We start from the raw sequence: 15,498 nt of genomic DNA, 5'->3' as shown, positions 1-15,498 counted from the left end.
GCTTGGTGTGACTGGTTTGTGGCCTCTTTGGGAAGGTCTCCAGTCTGGGGCTGTAAGGAGTCCCAAGTTTGAGCAATTCGCCCTGAGCGGATGCCCTCAGCTGTGCCCAGATCCAGCCCGGTCTGTCACACAGATCATTAATTTGCATCTTGAAAAATACAGGAGAAAGGTTAATATCAAGCAAAACATTGAGGGGAAAAAAATCATATTTCCTAATTAGGCAACAGGCGAAAAAAGGGGGGAGAACAGTATCAATATTTATACTCCCTTGAAAGTTTGCACATACTGTATTAAAAAGTATACATACAAGACTTACAAAAAAAGCCAAGGAAATTAACTTCATCAAGTCTCTGTATATAGAACTATATAGAATACTAGAGCCAAACATATATAAGTTACCATCTGGCATGCATCTTTCAGAGGCTAAAGAGGTCATATTTCATAACATATATTTCCATAGGCCAAACGCTAAAGACAACTAGAGCCAATAGGTTAACTCTACATTCTCTACTTGGTAACACAATGCATACTGCTGTACCACAGGGCTGTATGCAAAACTCATTCCATCAAATCTGATACAGAATTAGAATGCAAGGTTCAGATTCAACAACACGTGAAACATCTACTCCTAAGAGAGAACATGCTTTAGATCTTAATCAGTAACATGAGCTATGATTTTCCACTTCTACTGTATTTCCAGCACTAAAACTAAGAGTTGAGAAAAGTAAAGAGATTTATCTTAGCTACTGCCAGCAGCATTTATTAATGTCCCACAGTTAAACCTAGTGAATTCAGATGAAAGCATTTCTTCCATTTTTCAGCATACAAGCAACTCAAGTAGCTACCCAAAAATCAGTAAGGAAGAAATGAACGAAAAACAAACAAACCAAAGCCTAACTATGGTATTAAATACAGTACATATTAATTTTTACATAAATGTTTTTACATGTTTGGCTAGTTTATTCACACATTACAGTTTAATCAAAGCACTGATTTGTTAACCACAATGGAATGCCAGTAATGCTTCTAGTGTAATCTCATAGCTGGTATATAGGAAAGCCTAATAAATTTCTAGTTTTTCTGATCTACTCCACCATTTGTACTACAAAGAATTTCAGCATATTCAGTACACATTAAATTAATCAATGGAAGGCAGAGCTGACATCTACAAGGAGACCACAGAGTCCTCTACCACTTGTGAGACTGCATCAGTATATTCATCTCTAAACAATAAAAAAAAAAACACCCAAAAAACAAAGAACCACTACACCATTAACATTCAATCTCAAAAAGCTTGCAATCTAAACTGCAGTTGAATGCATCTTCTGTCATCAGGCAGACTCGAATAGGAGAGGTTATTACCTTCTTACGATGTGGGAGCATTCTGGGTTTCTTTTCACTTTTTCTTCATTACAAATCCCTAGGGTTGCCAGGTGTCACCATTTTTTAGGAGCCAGAGGGGAGAACATGGAGCTGCTTCTGGGAGCTGCTTGAGGTAAGCTCTGCCAGAAGCCAGCACCCTGAGACACGCCCCCTGCCCACACCCCCTGCCCAACCCTCTGCTCTAGCCCTGATCCTCCTCCTGCCTGCCTAACTGCTGGGTTCCAACCTGGAGCCCTCTCCTACACCCCCAAATCTGTCATCCTTAGGCTCAACCCCAGAGTCTGCACTCCCAGCCAGAATCCTCACACCCCAACCCACCTGTTTCAGCCTGGAGCCCCCTCCCACACTCAAAACTCCTCAGCTCCCCCACAGCTGGAGTCCCCACCTGCATTTCAACCCCCTGAGCCAGCCCAGTATAAATGAACAAGTGAGTAAGGGTGGGGAGACTGAGCGACAGAGGGAGGAGGTGGAATAGGTAGGAATGAGGCCCCAGAAAAGGGGTGGGGCTGAAGGTAGAGCAAAGGTGTTTGGTTTTATGCAAGTAGAAAGTTGGCAACCATACCATCCCCACATCCACTGTAATACTTCCCATGATATCAATGGGCTGATGTATCACATGTCACTTTATTGAAGTTCTCTTTGCCTCTGAAGTGCTGACCGAAATAGGGCATGCCAATTTAACAAGAGTTATATCAGTTACCAACTCATCTCGTTTTCCTTAATTTTTCTAACCCTGGCCCCAAGCATGACATTTATGGGAGGTTTAGGGGGGCTTGAAAGTTTGAACCCCTGGATTTCATACTAGAGGTCTGCTTAAAGCTGCATGCCTTGGCTCCAAAGGCAGCTCTTAACTACAACAGAATTTGAGCTGCTTGCGGCTTTGCCTTTGGGGCAGGGAGTTTGTTATACAGGGAGGCAGATGATTAGGCTAACAAAAGACTGGTCATTCAAGTAATTAAAGGATAGTTAGAGCATCGTGAAAACATTGCTAGATACTTAAAAGATTTTTTTGGGGGGGAGGGGAGAAGAGTAGCAATGAGTGTTGTGCTTCTGGGAGTTGAATCTGGACTGGTGCTGTTAAATTGTTAAATGTTCTTGAAAGAGGGATAAACAGTGAGGTGGCAAAATTTGCAGATACTACAAAATTACTCAAAATAGTTACGTCCAAAGCTGACTGAAAAGAATTACAAAGGGATCTCACAAAACTGGGTGACTGGGCAACACAATGGCAGATGGAATTCAATGTTGAGAAATGCAAAGTAATGCACATGGAAGAATATAATCCCAACGATACATACAAAAATGATGAGAACTAAAATAGCTGTTACCATTCAAGAAAGATCTTGGAATCATTGTGGATAGTTCCTTGATAACATCTGCTCAATGTGCAGTGGCAGTCTAAAAGCTAAAAAAATAACAGAATATTGGGAATAGTTAGGAAAGGAATAGATAATAAGACAAAATATACCATGTTGCCTCACTAAAAAGTCATGGTAAGCCCACATCTTGAATACTGTCTGCAGATTTGTGCACCCCATCTTTAAAAAAAGATATATTCTGTACTTCTTCCAAATCCAAAAAGGCAACAGAAATGATTAGGGGGTAAGGAGCAGCTTCCATATGAGAGATTAACCAGAGTGGGGCTTTTCAGCTTGGAAAATAAATGACTAAAGGAGGTGGCATATTTTAGAGGTCTAAAAAATCATGAATGGAATGGAAGAACAAAATAATGGAATGTTATGTACTCCTTCACTAACATAATACGAGAATTACATTTATTGGAAGCAGATTTAAAACAAATTATTTCTTCACAGTCAGTCAATCTGTGGAACTCTTTGCCGGGAGATAGTGGAAAGACCCAAACTGTAACAGGATTCCCGTAAGACCTAAATAAGTCCAAGGAGGATAGGTCCACCAATGGCTATTAGCCAGAATGGTCAGGAATAGTGTCCCTAGCTTCTGTTTGCCAGAAGTTGGGAATGGGTGACGGGATGGATCATTTGACCAATGCCTCTTCTGTTGATGCCTTCTGAAGGACCTGGCTAGATACTGAGAGAGATGGACCATTAGTCTGATCCTGTATGGCCGTTCTGATCTTACATACGGCCCAAATGTATCTGCTCCCTGCTGAGACCCACTATACCCCACTCCACTTCCAGAGTGGAGACAGAGCCCAGGAGCCCTGACAGTCTGTCTGTCTCTCTCTGCAGTTAGTATGAAAGTAAGACTATATATTAAAATTTTAAGGCTAACCAGTGTCTCCGTAAGTGACTTGCCACAAGATGTAAGAACGTTAATATTAGAACTGAGTGGGAATAAGATACCTTTGTAATTAGCCGACAGGAGCAATGTATCTGCCAAAAAATGTAGAGTTTTCCAGTACCTTAGTAGCTCTAGAAAGAGGTGGGATGTATGGAGGGTGAATGGAATCGCTCCCACCCTAAATTTGCTTATCAGCTCCAGTAGACCTGCGTCCCTCCCAGCCTCCTACAGAGGCAGCAAGAACGGGCAGCCAGGAGCTGGTGCTGGCGGAAGACACCTTAAAAGCCAGTTTCCCCCTAGCACCAGCTGTGGTGCCGCCTCTTCCGCCTTTCTCCCCTTCCTGCTCCCCGTGGACTGAGGCTGCTTCACAAGCCGGGGTCCACCACAGACAGAGGCTTGTCCACAGCAGCAGTTTGTGGTGGTCCGATAGAGAGGCAACAGTATGAGGTGGCAGGGGACTTCCCGGGAGTGGGCGCTAGGAGTGGGGCAGAAAGCTCACTGGCTGCCAGCCCAGCCCCCAGGGGGTATTGAATAGTTGTGTAACCGCTAAGATTTCATGCGGTTACACAACTAGTCCATTACATGATCTGTAACATGCCCAGTGTCAGATTATAAGGTAACACTAAGTACATAATGCTGCCCATTTTTTCATGCACTGTTGACAAGAAAGGACTTAAATGTCTCAAGAAGACATATGGTTTAAAAGTTCACCCCCCTCTAAAGCCTGTGCAAATTCTCTGAAAAGCCCTACATATCAAAAATTAAACAGGGGCCCTTTGGCATTCCACAAGTCATGGGATTTCTTAGAGAATTTTAACAAACCAATCAATTCCAATACCATTTAAAATAAAAAATGGTATTAAACTTGTCCTGAAGCGCTATTAAAAGTGTTATAGTATCTGTGCCAAAGTCTGAACCAATTTCAGCAAAGCTACCTCTGAGGAAAGCATAACATCTATCCTATGTGAAGGGAGCCACTAAAGAGGCACATGCCCCAGCTGTCCAAGTCTCAACCCTCTTTTCAGTGCATACCACTCATTTTTCAGTAATGCACTGAACTCTTTACAGAGTTTTGCAGCTATTTTTGCTGACAAAAGCAAAGACTGCCAACTTGGGACTGTTGAGACAGCACAGATCCTTCCATTGGTATTTACCTCAGTGGCAATACTAGTTCATAAAGCTAAAAGTTATGTTGACTTCAGTAATATTTCTATTTGAAAGTATAAATATCAAGTTTGAGGCAGAGGGAGGAGAGAGACAGCCTTGCATTTATGTAGTCCAAACTACTGCACCATGCACAGTCTTTTCTGCGCTAGAGAATTTTGGTATTGCAAACAGACTCCTCAAACATACTAGATTTTGAAAGATGGTTTTCATTTTGGTTGAATCAATCTGTTCTTCTGCACTACAAAACACCCTATGGCTTCAGGGGCCAGAAGACCCTAGTTCAAATTTAACTGACTGTTTTCAAGTATTTTACACACTTCATAATGTTCAAGACACAATGCACCAGTCCTAGCAGGCAGTCAAACACCGATGCTGAGAGAGGTTGCACAAGATTATTTCAGATAAGATTGGTAATAGAATCCAGAGACAAAGTCAGTCTAATCACACTACTTTTTGGAAAGAATGTGTCAGTTAGACAGGCATTGTATTTCACTCACCTCCCAAAGCCCATGACAGGAAGCTAGCTTTCCTAATCGCCAACATTTTAGTGCTGTTTAGTAAATATTTGTGTAATGCCCAGTTAAATTCCTAACTTTAGTACTAACTTTAGTACCTGCAGCATATGAAGGGTAACAATTATTCCAGTAGTGGCCTGGGTTGGGAATAACCCTTCTGATGATCCATACAAGGAGTTTTAATGTCTACATACAAGTGGATTTAAGTAGGGGTTTTCTTTTAATTGTTTATTTAATACAAAAAGTGACAAAACACTGTTTACAATTAAAAACCATTGCAATCATTCAATTGTGGTGTGTCATGCAGAAAAATAAACAAGTTCCATATTTGATCCATTTGCCACAAATCTGGAATGCAGGTGTCACACATTGCCAAGTTTCAGATTGAAAGGTAAAACTGCAAGCACCTGCCTGCAATGCTTTTAAGACACACCTTATGTTACAGAAGAATAGGTAGCTGAAATGGACAGCTATTCCCAGAATTGTTGTAATTGCAGAATTGTTGTAATTGTAGTAGATTTGTACCACTGCAGTCACTGCTGCAGGGAAAAAGTAATTTACAACAGCTCTTCAACTCTGGATTGTCACAGCCACATATCCCTGCTTTGAGGACCCAGGCTGGAAACTACAGGTATCTACAATCCACTAGGATTGCAAGAATGAGAAGAAATGCTGTTTGCGTACGTGTCACACAGATTTAATATACATGGTCCCATTAACAGTTCTGTTAAAAATTATAGCTCCCTCAGCTTTTGTTCTGCATTGGTATGCCCCCTAGCATAAAGAGGTCCTCATCCATAATAAGAGCCCCAGGAGCTGTCTACAGTAACACAAGTTGAAAAGCAGTTTTATTTATTCATAACAGGGCAATTCTAGAGTGTAGAGGAGGGTCTTGAAGGTAGAAAGGTCAGCCCTATAAATAATTTCATTAAGATGTAGTTCAGAATCCTGTGACACAGCTTTTAAACTAAGACGCTGCACTAAAATTCCTAAAGTAAGAGATTAATGAGTTTGCAGTCTCTTTAATGGCCACAGACACCACTAATGTCACAAGTTTGCATTTCAGCTAAACACCAGCAGGGGATACAGAAATGTCAGTCATCCGCACATGCTATTTTCAAACAGATGGCAGTTTATTGTGGCCAACTGAGAAGAGAAAGTTTCTCAACATGTGCATATTCAGAACACTGCACAAATGATGTTCACCCTTAAAGATATTCAGTGCTTCTCAATTCCCGTTGACAGAGCCATGAAGGACCAGACCTTCCCTTAAGTGTGCATACATACATTAACATGCATTATCATTCTAACAAGGAACTAAGGCCAAGATTTTCAAGTGACTACAGGTTGAGCCTCCTGTGGTATAGCACTCTTGGAACCAGACTGACCCTGAACCAAGCAATTTGCTGAACCAGGGGAGGTCTATACCACACCCTCTGCTGTCTCTGGCTACATGGCTCCGCTCTGGTGGCAGCAGAGGGGCTGGCCTCGACAAAGCAGGGACAGTAGCATCACTTGGGGAAAGAGGCTACAGAGCCTCATGATCAGAGGCCAGTAGCAGAGCCCTGCGGATGCTGGGCTGCACTTCCAGCTAGGTTTGCCAGGTGTCCAGTATTGACCCGGACAGTCTAGTATTTTTGCCTCCTTTCCAGTAAAAAAAAATTCAGAAAATACCGGATATCTAAAATGTCCAGTTTTTTCTCCAGCCAAGAGGCAAAAATACCTACTGGGCCCAGCCTCCAGACTCTCTGCTTACCTGGTTCCTCAGGAAAGCTGTGATCTGGTTTGATCAAGAAAACAAAATGGCTACCATCAAAAAGCCTAAAGACCATGGGGAAGCAATGTCTTCCCTGGGTCTTAGAGCTCAACTTCTCCCCTGTTCCTATCCCTATTCTGACTCTGTTGACTTTTGCTCAACAACTTTTGTCTCCCCCTTTCCCACCTCCCCCCCTCCCCCCACAGATTTTTTTCCCCGAAGTTTTTTTTTGGGGGGGAGGGTATTTTCAGTTTAAACCATCTGGCAACCCTACTTCCAGCCCCCACCACCAGCCATGGGGCTCCACAGCCCCAAGAGCCGCTCCCAAGATTGAATGCTGCAAATGAGCTATTTGCAGAACTCCAGAAGCTCTGGGGGAGTGGAGGAGTTACTGAATGCAAGCTCCCTACTTTTCCCTGTGAGTTCTCCAGCCCCAGAGCATCCACAGGGATGCTGGATCAGCGATGTTGCCAGATGATGAAAGTCCAGTTTAATAGATGTCCAACCTGTAGCTATTTTGAATGCCCGATTTGCTATACCTTTGCAAGACCACATTTGCAGAGGCTGGATGTTCAGCACTTTCTTCAATATAAGACATCTGAAAGGGACTGATTTTGATGCCCAAACTAACTAGTCACTTGTACAAAAAAAACCTGACCCAATGTTGTAAATCGTTACAGTACATTGCATCAGTGAAACTGTTCTTCTTGGCTTTATTTAATAAGAAAGCATGAATTATAAATCAAATCTGAGCCTTAATTTTTTTCCACATTTCATTAATCATACGTATGTTTACTTAGCTAAAAGATGTGTTTAAGCTATTATATTATTAAAAGTCAACTGCAGACAAGACAGACAATATCCTGGATGAATCTAGCTAATTATTGAAGTCATTTGTTTTTAAATTCAACAGGACAATTCAGAACATCTTTCCTTAACATCTATCATTTTCCAGAAACCAAATCAAACTCTATAAATCTGTATCCTAGACTTTTCTGAGCAAATACAATAGTGTGACTCCACATTTCAGATAACTGGTTCCACAATCATATGAACAAGAAGCTGTTCACTGATTTATATGACATTAAACCTGAAGAAAACCATCTGTTTTGTTACATCTCAACATTTAAATGTCAACAGAACAAAGTGTTACTACAGCTTCAGTCTTTTTTTCCCCTCCAAGTGAATCTCTCAAACATCTAGAGAGACTGACCATTAGTGTACCCACAAAACTCACGAACATCACATGCTGCTTATTTCAGCTGAGAAAAAGCACGTATGGAAAGCATTAAAGAGCATTACAGACTTAAAAGTGGAACATTCAAATGGACAATTCATTTAGGGCAGGGGTGGCCAACCCATTCCATACAAAGAGCCACAATAGCAGTGAAGACAGCATGAAGAGCCAGGGCAAAGTTGTTGAGGAAAAAAAAAAAAAAAAAAAAAAAGCGCCACGCTGGAGGAAAATAGGTACTGGTACATCCGTCCCAGGGCATGGCTTTTTTTTTTGGGGGGGGGGGGGGGAAGGGAGAGGGACAACTTTTCCTCAGGTCTTCGTGCTCCTGCCCTTTTTGGGGGGGGGGGCCTCAACAACTTTGCCAAGACTCTTCACACTGTCTCCACTGCTTTTGTGTGTCACAAAAAAAAAAAACACTGGGACGAGATGAGAGGTGAAAGCTCTGGGAGGGAATTTGGGTGCAGGAGGAATTAGAGAAGAGGATGCTGGCTCAGGGAGGGGGCTCCAGGCTGGAGAGTGTTGGGGTCAGGTGGTGGGTAGGGGTGCTGAGCAAGCCACAGGCTTGTGGCTGTGAGGGTTCAGGAGTTTGGGCTGGGGTGCATGAGGGACTCAGGGCAGGGAGGCTGCGAGTATGACGGGCTCAGGACACAGATTTGCAGTATTGTGGCAGAAGACCGGGGATGTGGGAGTTTGGGGATGTGAGAAGCTCAGGACGGGGGGTTCCAGTGTATGAAAGGCTCAGGTTTGGGGTGACTCATTGGTTAGGAGACTTGAAATAACTATATAACCTATAACCAAAGGCTTAGAACCCAGCAGGGATAACTCTTTGCTTCATCCTTCCAGGTAATGTAATGCACATAAATTCATGCATGTGAAGTTCAGATCTGGATCCAGAGTTTGCCACATGTGCAGGTTATGCCCGAGATACACAAAATGTAGTAAGGCACAATACAAAAAGTTTTGTTTCTTTTATTAGAACTTGAGCAGCAGATGTCCTGTCTGTTCTTCATGGACATTAATGAATCCATAGCAATAGTCTTAACAGGGATGTGTGTTATTTTCAATCCTCACTATTGTTCAACATACTATGCAACGTTCATCCACTTGGCTGCTCCCCTCCACACAAGTTGTACATATGTACTTAAGTATGTAAAGCACTTATCGTGTAAAGTCTGCTTTTATATGGCACTTGTGTATTCTGAAATGTGAACATATTTTTTCTACCCACACGTTATCTACAGTACAGTGACACTGTCACCTGTAGTGTACTACTGTATGCAGCAATTGAGAAGTTCTATTTGAATGCTTTCTCATTTGCCCATTTCCCGGGAAAGGGTTTTGGGCCACTTATGATTTTTTAACTTTTGGGACTGGCAATTCTCTTCACAGTATAAACATAAAAACACACACACACTTAATAAACATATCATATAATATATGTACATGCTCATATGAACTTGTATTTTGCTAAGAAGGAACAGTATAAAACCTTAACAGTCCACTAAGTTGGAGTTTGCCTCGCCTCCTGTTTTTTTGGATTTTGATGAGAGTTAGACAACTCTGGTTTCATCTGAACATCCATAACAATTTAAAGAGATGAGCAATATAAAATGTGATGTTCTAGTGAGACAAGTCTGCTTATTTTTTTCCCCCAAAGTTCATCATGAAATGTCAGCAGATTTAAGTAATCAAAACACAAGACATTACTACACTAAAATTCTTTGAAGTTCAGGCTAAGCTGAACAAATATAACAAAGCCAGTTAAAACACTCCTGTATTTTCCTCTCTCCAGCCTCAAGATGCAATATTTCTGAACTATAGCTTCAGTTATCAAAATATCCTAGCTGCATGACCTAACCTACCATTGTAGAACGTTGTTTGTAAGAAAAACAAATATTCCACCAGCAGAAATTAAACACTCTGAGTAATAGCAACATGTTGTGCAGAGTACAGAATACACCCCTTTGGGAATTTTCTCATCTACTCTTATTTCTACTATGGAGTAGAGGGATATGAAGGTTTAACTAGTTAAGGCTCACTGGTTAAGGTTAATTGGTGAGGCTGAAGGCTCTCCCCACCTGCTGTGGGCAGAGGGCTGCGACGGACAGGGCTTTCTCTGACCAGAACGCTGGTGCATCCCTGCCTGAGGGGTGCCCTGACCTGCTGGAACAGCCTCTGTCCAGAGCACCCCGCAGGTAAGGGATGCTCTGGCTGGGCTGGAGCAGCCCCTTCCTGCAGTGGAAGGGGAGGGGGTTTCTAGCCCAGTGGCAGTCGAGGCCCTATCCTGGCCCTCCTTTAAAATCAGTTAACCAATATGTTTAACCGATCAGCCAGTTAAGCAGGATTTTACATCCCTACTATCAAGTCCAAAAAAGATGGCCATTGGCACCTTTATAATGCCTGCTGTAAATAGCATTCTAGCAATCCAGCTTATGCAACACTGGACTTGTCCAGGAGAGCCAACTTCATCTTAACTTCGCCATCTTATTTTAATCATCCAATCTGAAAATGCAAAAAATTAGTAGAAATTGTTGAAAGTAAAATTTGATTTTTCACTTTTAATGATTTAAGACACGTTATAGTTAAGCATTACACGTTTCTTCCATAGAAAGACAAACACATTTTAGTTGCGTGTGATTATTTCAGTAAAGAAACAACTCTCAAAATCTCAATGTGACTACATACACAACATGTTTGCTGCTTTGTATCAACTGTCTTTAAGGCTCCCATCCCAGATTACAGATAAGGAAACCCCTTCCATTTAAAGCTTGAGTACAAAAAATATCCAATAAAAAAATCAGAGTTACAGTCTGAGGAGGCAATCACACACACCTCATCTGGAATGGGAAGTATGTGATCAGGTAGCAGCAGAGACCTAACGTTTACCCTCCCACAAATACAGTACAGGTTGAACCTCTAAAAATGGACTCTGACCCAGCAACATCCATGGTTCAACAGGACATAGATTTCCTGGCCCAGAGAGCCTCAGTGGTTGGGAGTAGGGCATTGGAAGGCTTGCGACTAGGAGCTCTGCCAGGGTGATGGCACCAGCACCAGGATGACTTGCCCCAGCAGGGCCAGAAGCAGCCTAGCTGGGGCCAGCAACCACAGGGGAGCAGCGGCAGCCCAGCCAGGGGACAACAGCCCTGCAGGGGTGGCAGCACAAGAGTTAGGCATCCAGATAGTGAAAGCAGCCGGTGGCCGGGAGCCCTGAGTGTTCTGGGTGGCAGTGCAAGGGGCCAGCAGTTGAGGCCGGGAGTGGAGGCGGGCAGGGGGCCAGAACTGAGTATTGTTATACAAGCCAAAAATTAAACTGTGAACCTGTTTCCAATGCAAACATGCAACAAAAATTTGACCAGGTTTTTGCTCCTATTTTAAATATAACTGGTATCATATTTCAGTAATGATCCTGGACACAAAGTTCTCTGTTCCAAACTATAAATAGCGCACAGGTTCTTTTGACAGGAGTATGCTTATTTCTCTGTATTATTTGTTGAACCGTAAACGCTGGTGCTCACCAGTCAGTCAATAGAGAATACGGTTAGGCATAATACAACTTTTTTTTTAAAAATCCCCTTTTAAAAGTCCAATCCCTCTTTGATTATCTAAGAAAATAAGTATCTGTTCCAAATCCTATTACTTAAAAAAATCTCAGTTAAAGTGCATTTTAACAAAAAATTCAAAAGAATGAATATTTGCTTATTGTACGAAAGGGAGACTTCTAAACTCAAAACAGAAACAATTTACAGTATATAAAAAAGAAAAAATTCTTCTTAAAATGAAATATGCATTGATATTTATTTAAAGAAGCTGTTTGATATATTCTTTAAAAATTATGTTTCAAAGGCCAATACATTTCCTTAGTTTAAATACACATACAAACACACATTGACCAAGGTTATAAACCAATCACAGTGTTGAAATCTGCTCTCCAAATGTATGGAAGAGAATTTTCACAACAGCACTAAACACCAGCAGGGCTGCTACCAGAAAATATATCTGAAGGGTTAAATGATGTCTATACGAGAAGAAAACTTGAAAATATTGTTTGGTAATGTGTGTCTCTTTCTGTTTTTTAAAGTAGTTATATGGTATCTTATCTGCCTTGATAACAGGGTTAGCTGTCCATTTCCCATAAAACTCTTGTATATTTAGACTGCAAAACACAACAAAACTTAATACAGAATATAGTATCTTTCTTACCAAGTGACTTCACGTATCTAAATTATATACAATGTGCACTGGCTTAAATTCAAATTTTTAACAGCTTATGGAAAGCACCTAAGGCTGAACTCATCATCATAATGTTTAAGGGATGAAGGGAGAAGTTACCCACACCTGAAGAACACAATACAGGTCAGACACACCATTGGGACATGAGTGGTCCTGAACCACAGAATTTGCTGGACCAGGAGAGGTCAAGACTCGCCTCCTGGCTATCAGCATTTCTCTGTGCAGCTGGAGCTGCACTCCCTCCTGCCTGCCCTGCTGAATCCAGCCCCACTGAATCCAGCCCCACATTGTGCCAGAACTGGTTGAGGCTGCATTCCTTACCACACCATCCCTATACTGGAGCTGGTCCTGTTGCCTCCAGCCCAGCCAAGGCTGTGCATCCCGCCACACGAGCCCCGCTGCCTCCAGCCCCAAACGGGGCTATATTCGCCACCATGCCATCCCAGCCCAAGTCTGCTCTTCTGCCAGACCGTGGATGTTGCTAAACCAGAGTGTCCTGGATTTTAGAGCTTCAACCTGTGGTTATTGCTCTGCCAACTTCCATGCTAGCATAATTCTGAATTACCACAGAGCCCTATGAGCAAACCTTTGAGGTACTGCAGCTATGCATATGTAGACAGAGTAGTTTTATTTTTCCATGTATAAAATACTTTCTGAAAAGTTCTCTAAAACAAAATAAAATATGTTTACTTTTACTAAAGGTGAAGAGAAGAAAACAGTTTCCCAGAAAGAAAATGAATTATTTAATTTCTTCTCCAAACTGATATTTTGTAGAGATTAATTACTGTGTTAAAGATGATCACATGTTTGTTACAGCTCCATAAGACAAGATTTTGTCAAAGTTGATGCAACTTTTTTGAACAAGAAATGTATTATATACATAGTGTAAATTAATGCCATCCAAGATCAGTTTAAAATAGTTTCTTTTAACCACATTTAGTGTAAGGATACAAATTACTGCTACAAGATGATTTTTTTTATTTTGCCATATATAAGGAAAGTTTTCATTTGCTTCTGAAGGAAGGATACCATAACAATAAGTAAGGGCATTTTAGCTAGAGTTTGACAAAGTAAAAACAACAAACAAACCACATTAGGGTCTTTCTCTCATATTTATATCTATAAGAACATGAGAATGGCTGTACTGGGTCAGACCAAAGGTCCATCTAGCCCAGTAGCCTGTCTGCCGACCGTGGCCAGCACCAGGTGCCCCGGAAGGGGTGGACCGAAGACAATGATCAAGCGATTTGTCTCGTGCCATCCATCTCCAGGCTCTGACAAACAGAGGCCAGGGACACCATTTCTATCCCCTGGCTAACAGCCCTTTATGGTCCTAACCTCCATGAAATTATCTAGCTTCTCTTTAAACTCTGTTATAGTCCAACCTTCATAGCCTCCTCTGGCAAGGAGTTCCACAGGTTGACTATGCGTTGTGTGAAGAAGAACTTTCTTTTATTAGTTTTAAACCTGCTACCCATTAATTTCATTTGGTGTCCTCTAGTTCTTCCATTATGGGAACTAATAAATAACTTTTCTTTATTCAGCCTCTCCACACCACTCATGATTTTATATACCTCTATCATATTCCCCCTCAAACCAGCTGAGCTGGTTCATTCTGATTGGACTTCCAAGGTCACATGTTTCTGTTTCCAGACTGGCTGAGCAGCTAACAACCAAGCTTAATCCAACACAATGTTTCTGAATTAAAAATACATTTTCCTTGAGTATTCTCCAATCTATGAGATACAAATTTCTCACATTTTAAAAAGAAATTAATTTTAAGATGCCATATAAGAATTCACTGTTTAACAGTGGCTCTAAGTGACTGTTGAAAAGTAATTTACCATACTTATAAATTGTACAAATAGATAGATAATTCTATGGGTTTATCCTGTATTACTTGACTGGTGCCATGTCAAATATTTAGCTACAGTGTAACACTTGCCAACAGATGCAAGGTAAGTCTGAAATCCTATGGGGATAACTTAAATATTTAAAAGTCTTGACAGTTGAGAGGCATGAATAGAAAATCTATACCTCGCATTCAGAAAACAAAGGTATTATTTAATTGTTTAAACTACTCATGGACAATTTAGTTTACTAGTAGTAAAGCTGGCCCAGTTTTCTGTAAAACAAAACAACTACATATTTTTGCAGTTTCCGTTTTTCCTGGAATATGAGAATTTCCCCTTTTATGAAGGTTGAGCTCAAAATACACCCACATCTCATCACAATTTGAATGCATTCAGCCATAAATGCCATAAAAATATTTCTGAAACAATAATAATAATTCACATCAGCAGGAGCACGAGGTCAAGATAACAGACTTTATTTATACTAGTAAGTCATAGGGCCAGTTATTTTGTATTGGCTGTAATTTTATGTTAGGTGAAAAAAAGAGTCAAGCCACTGTTTAGAAGTAAATAGCAAGAGAAACGGATAAACTTTTAGTATGATACCACTCCTCTGCCCCTCCTCCCTCCCCACTTTTACTTCTTGCTATCACAAAGCATCAGGAAATTAAAGTTTATGATTGCATCAAAGCAAGTTAAGAGAATACCTTTCATACAAAACTTGACATCACATTTGGTTGTTCGGAGACATTTCATTCTGAACCCTGGCTTTTGAAGTAATAGTGGGCATGAAAATGAATTCACATGTAGGCCAAAAATGTGTGCATGTATGCATGCAAAATTTCTGTGCCACCCCCAACATGGCAGTATGAATTAATAAGAAAAGCCACTATATAAGTCAATATTTGTAAACTGCAATCATACAGGACCATTAATCTCTCATATAAACTTACTGGAGAAAGAGGATAGGGAAATGCAGTAACACCAGACACCTCTATTTCATAACTCTTGGCAAACGATGACATTTTTACATGGAGAACCCGTGTTTCACAGTAAAAATAAAGAAAAATCTGAGCTTTATTCTGAACTGTA

At 41.1% G+C, this 15,498-nt stretch overlaps 1 protein-coding gene across 3 annotated transcripts in view; it reads right to left on the bottom strand.

Moving 5' to 3' along the window:
- Nucleotides 1-15,498, bottom strand: part of PLEKHG1 (pleckstrin homology and RhoGEF domain containing G1) — a 202,520-nt gene that overhangs the window by 162,903 nt on the left and 24,119 nt on the right. The window contains exon 2 of one of the 3 annotated variants that reach the window (XM_075924430.1): nucleotides 2,712-2,788. The exons of the other annotated variants lie outside the window; for them this stretch is intronic. Within the exon in view, the coding sequence (XP_075780545.1) occupies nucleotides 2,712-2,736 (25 nt within the window). The 5' untranslated portion in view covers nucleotides 2,737-2,788. The remainder of the gene's footprint in view (nucleotides 1-2,711; nucleotides 2,789-15,498) is intronic. 3 annotated transcript variants of the gene reach the window in all.

This window comes from Pelodiscus sinensis, chromosome 3 (assembly GCF_049634645.1).
Source record: "Pelodiscus sinensis isolate JC-2024 chromosome 3, ASM4963464v1, whole genome shotgun sequence".
In the NCBI taxonomy this organism is placed as follows: Eukaryota; Metazoa; Chordata; order Testudines; family Trionychidae; genus Pelodiscus; species Pelodiscus sinensis.
Note: the sequence above shows the minus strand (reverse complement) of the source record. Positions and strands in the feature narration are given on the sequence as shown.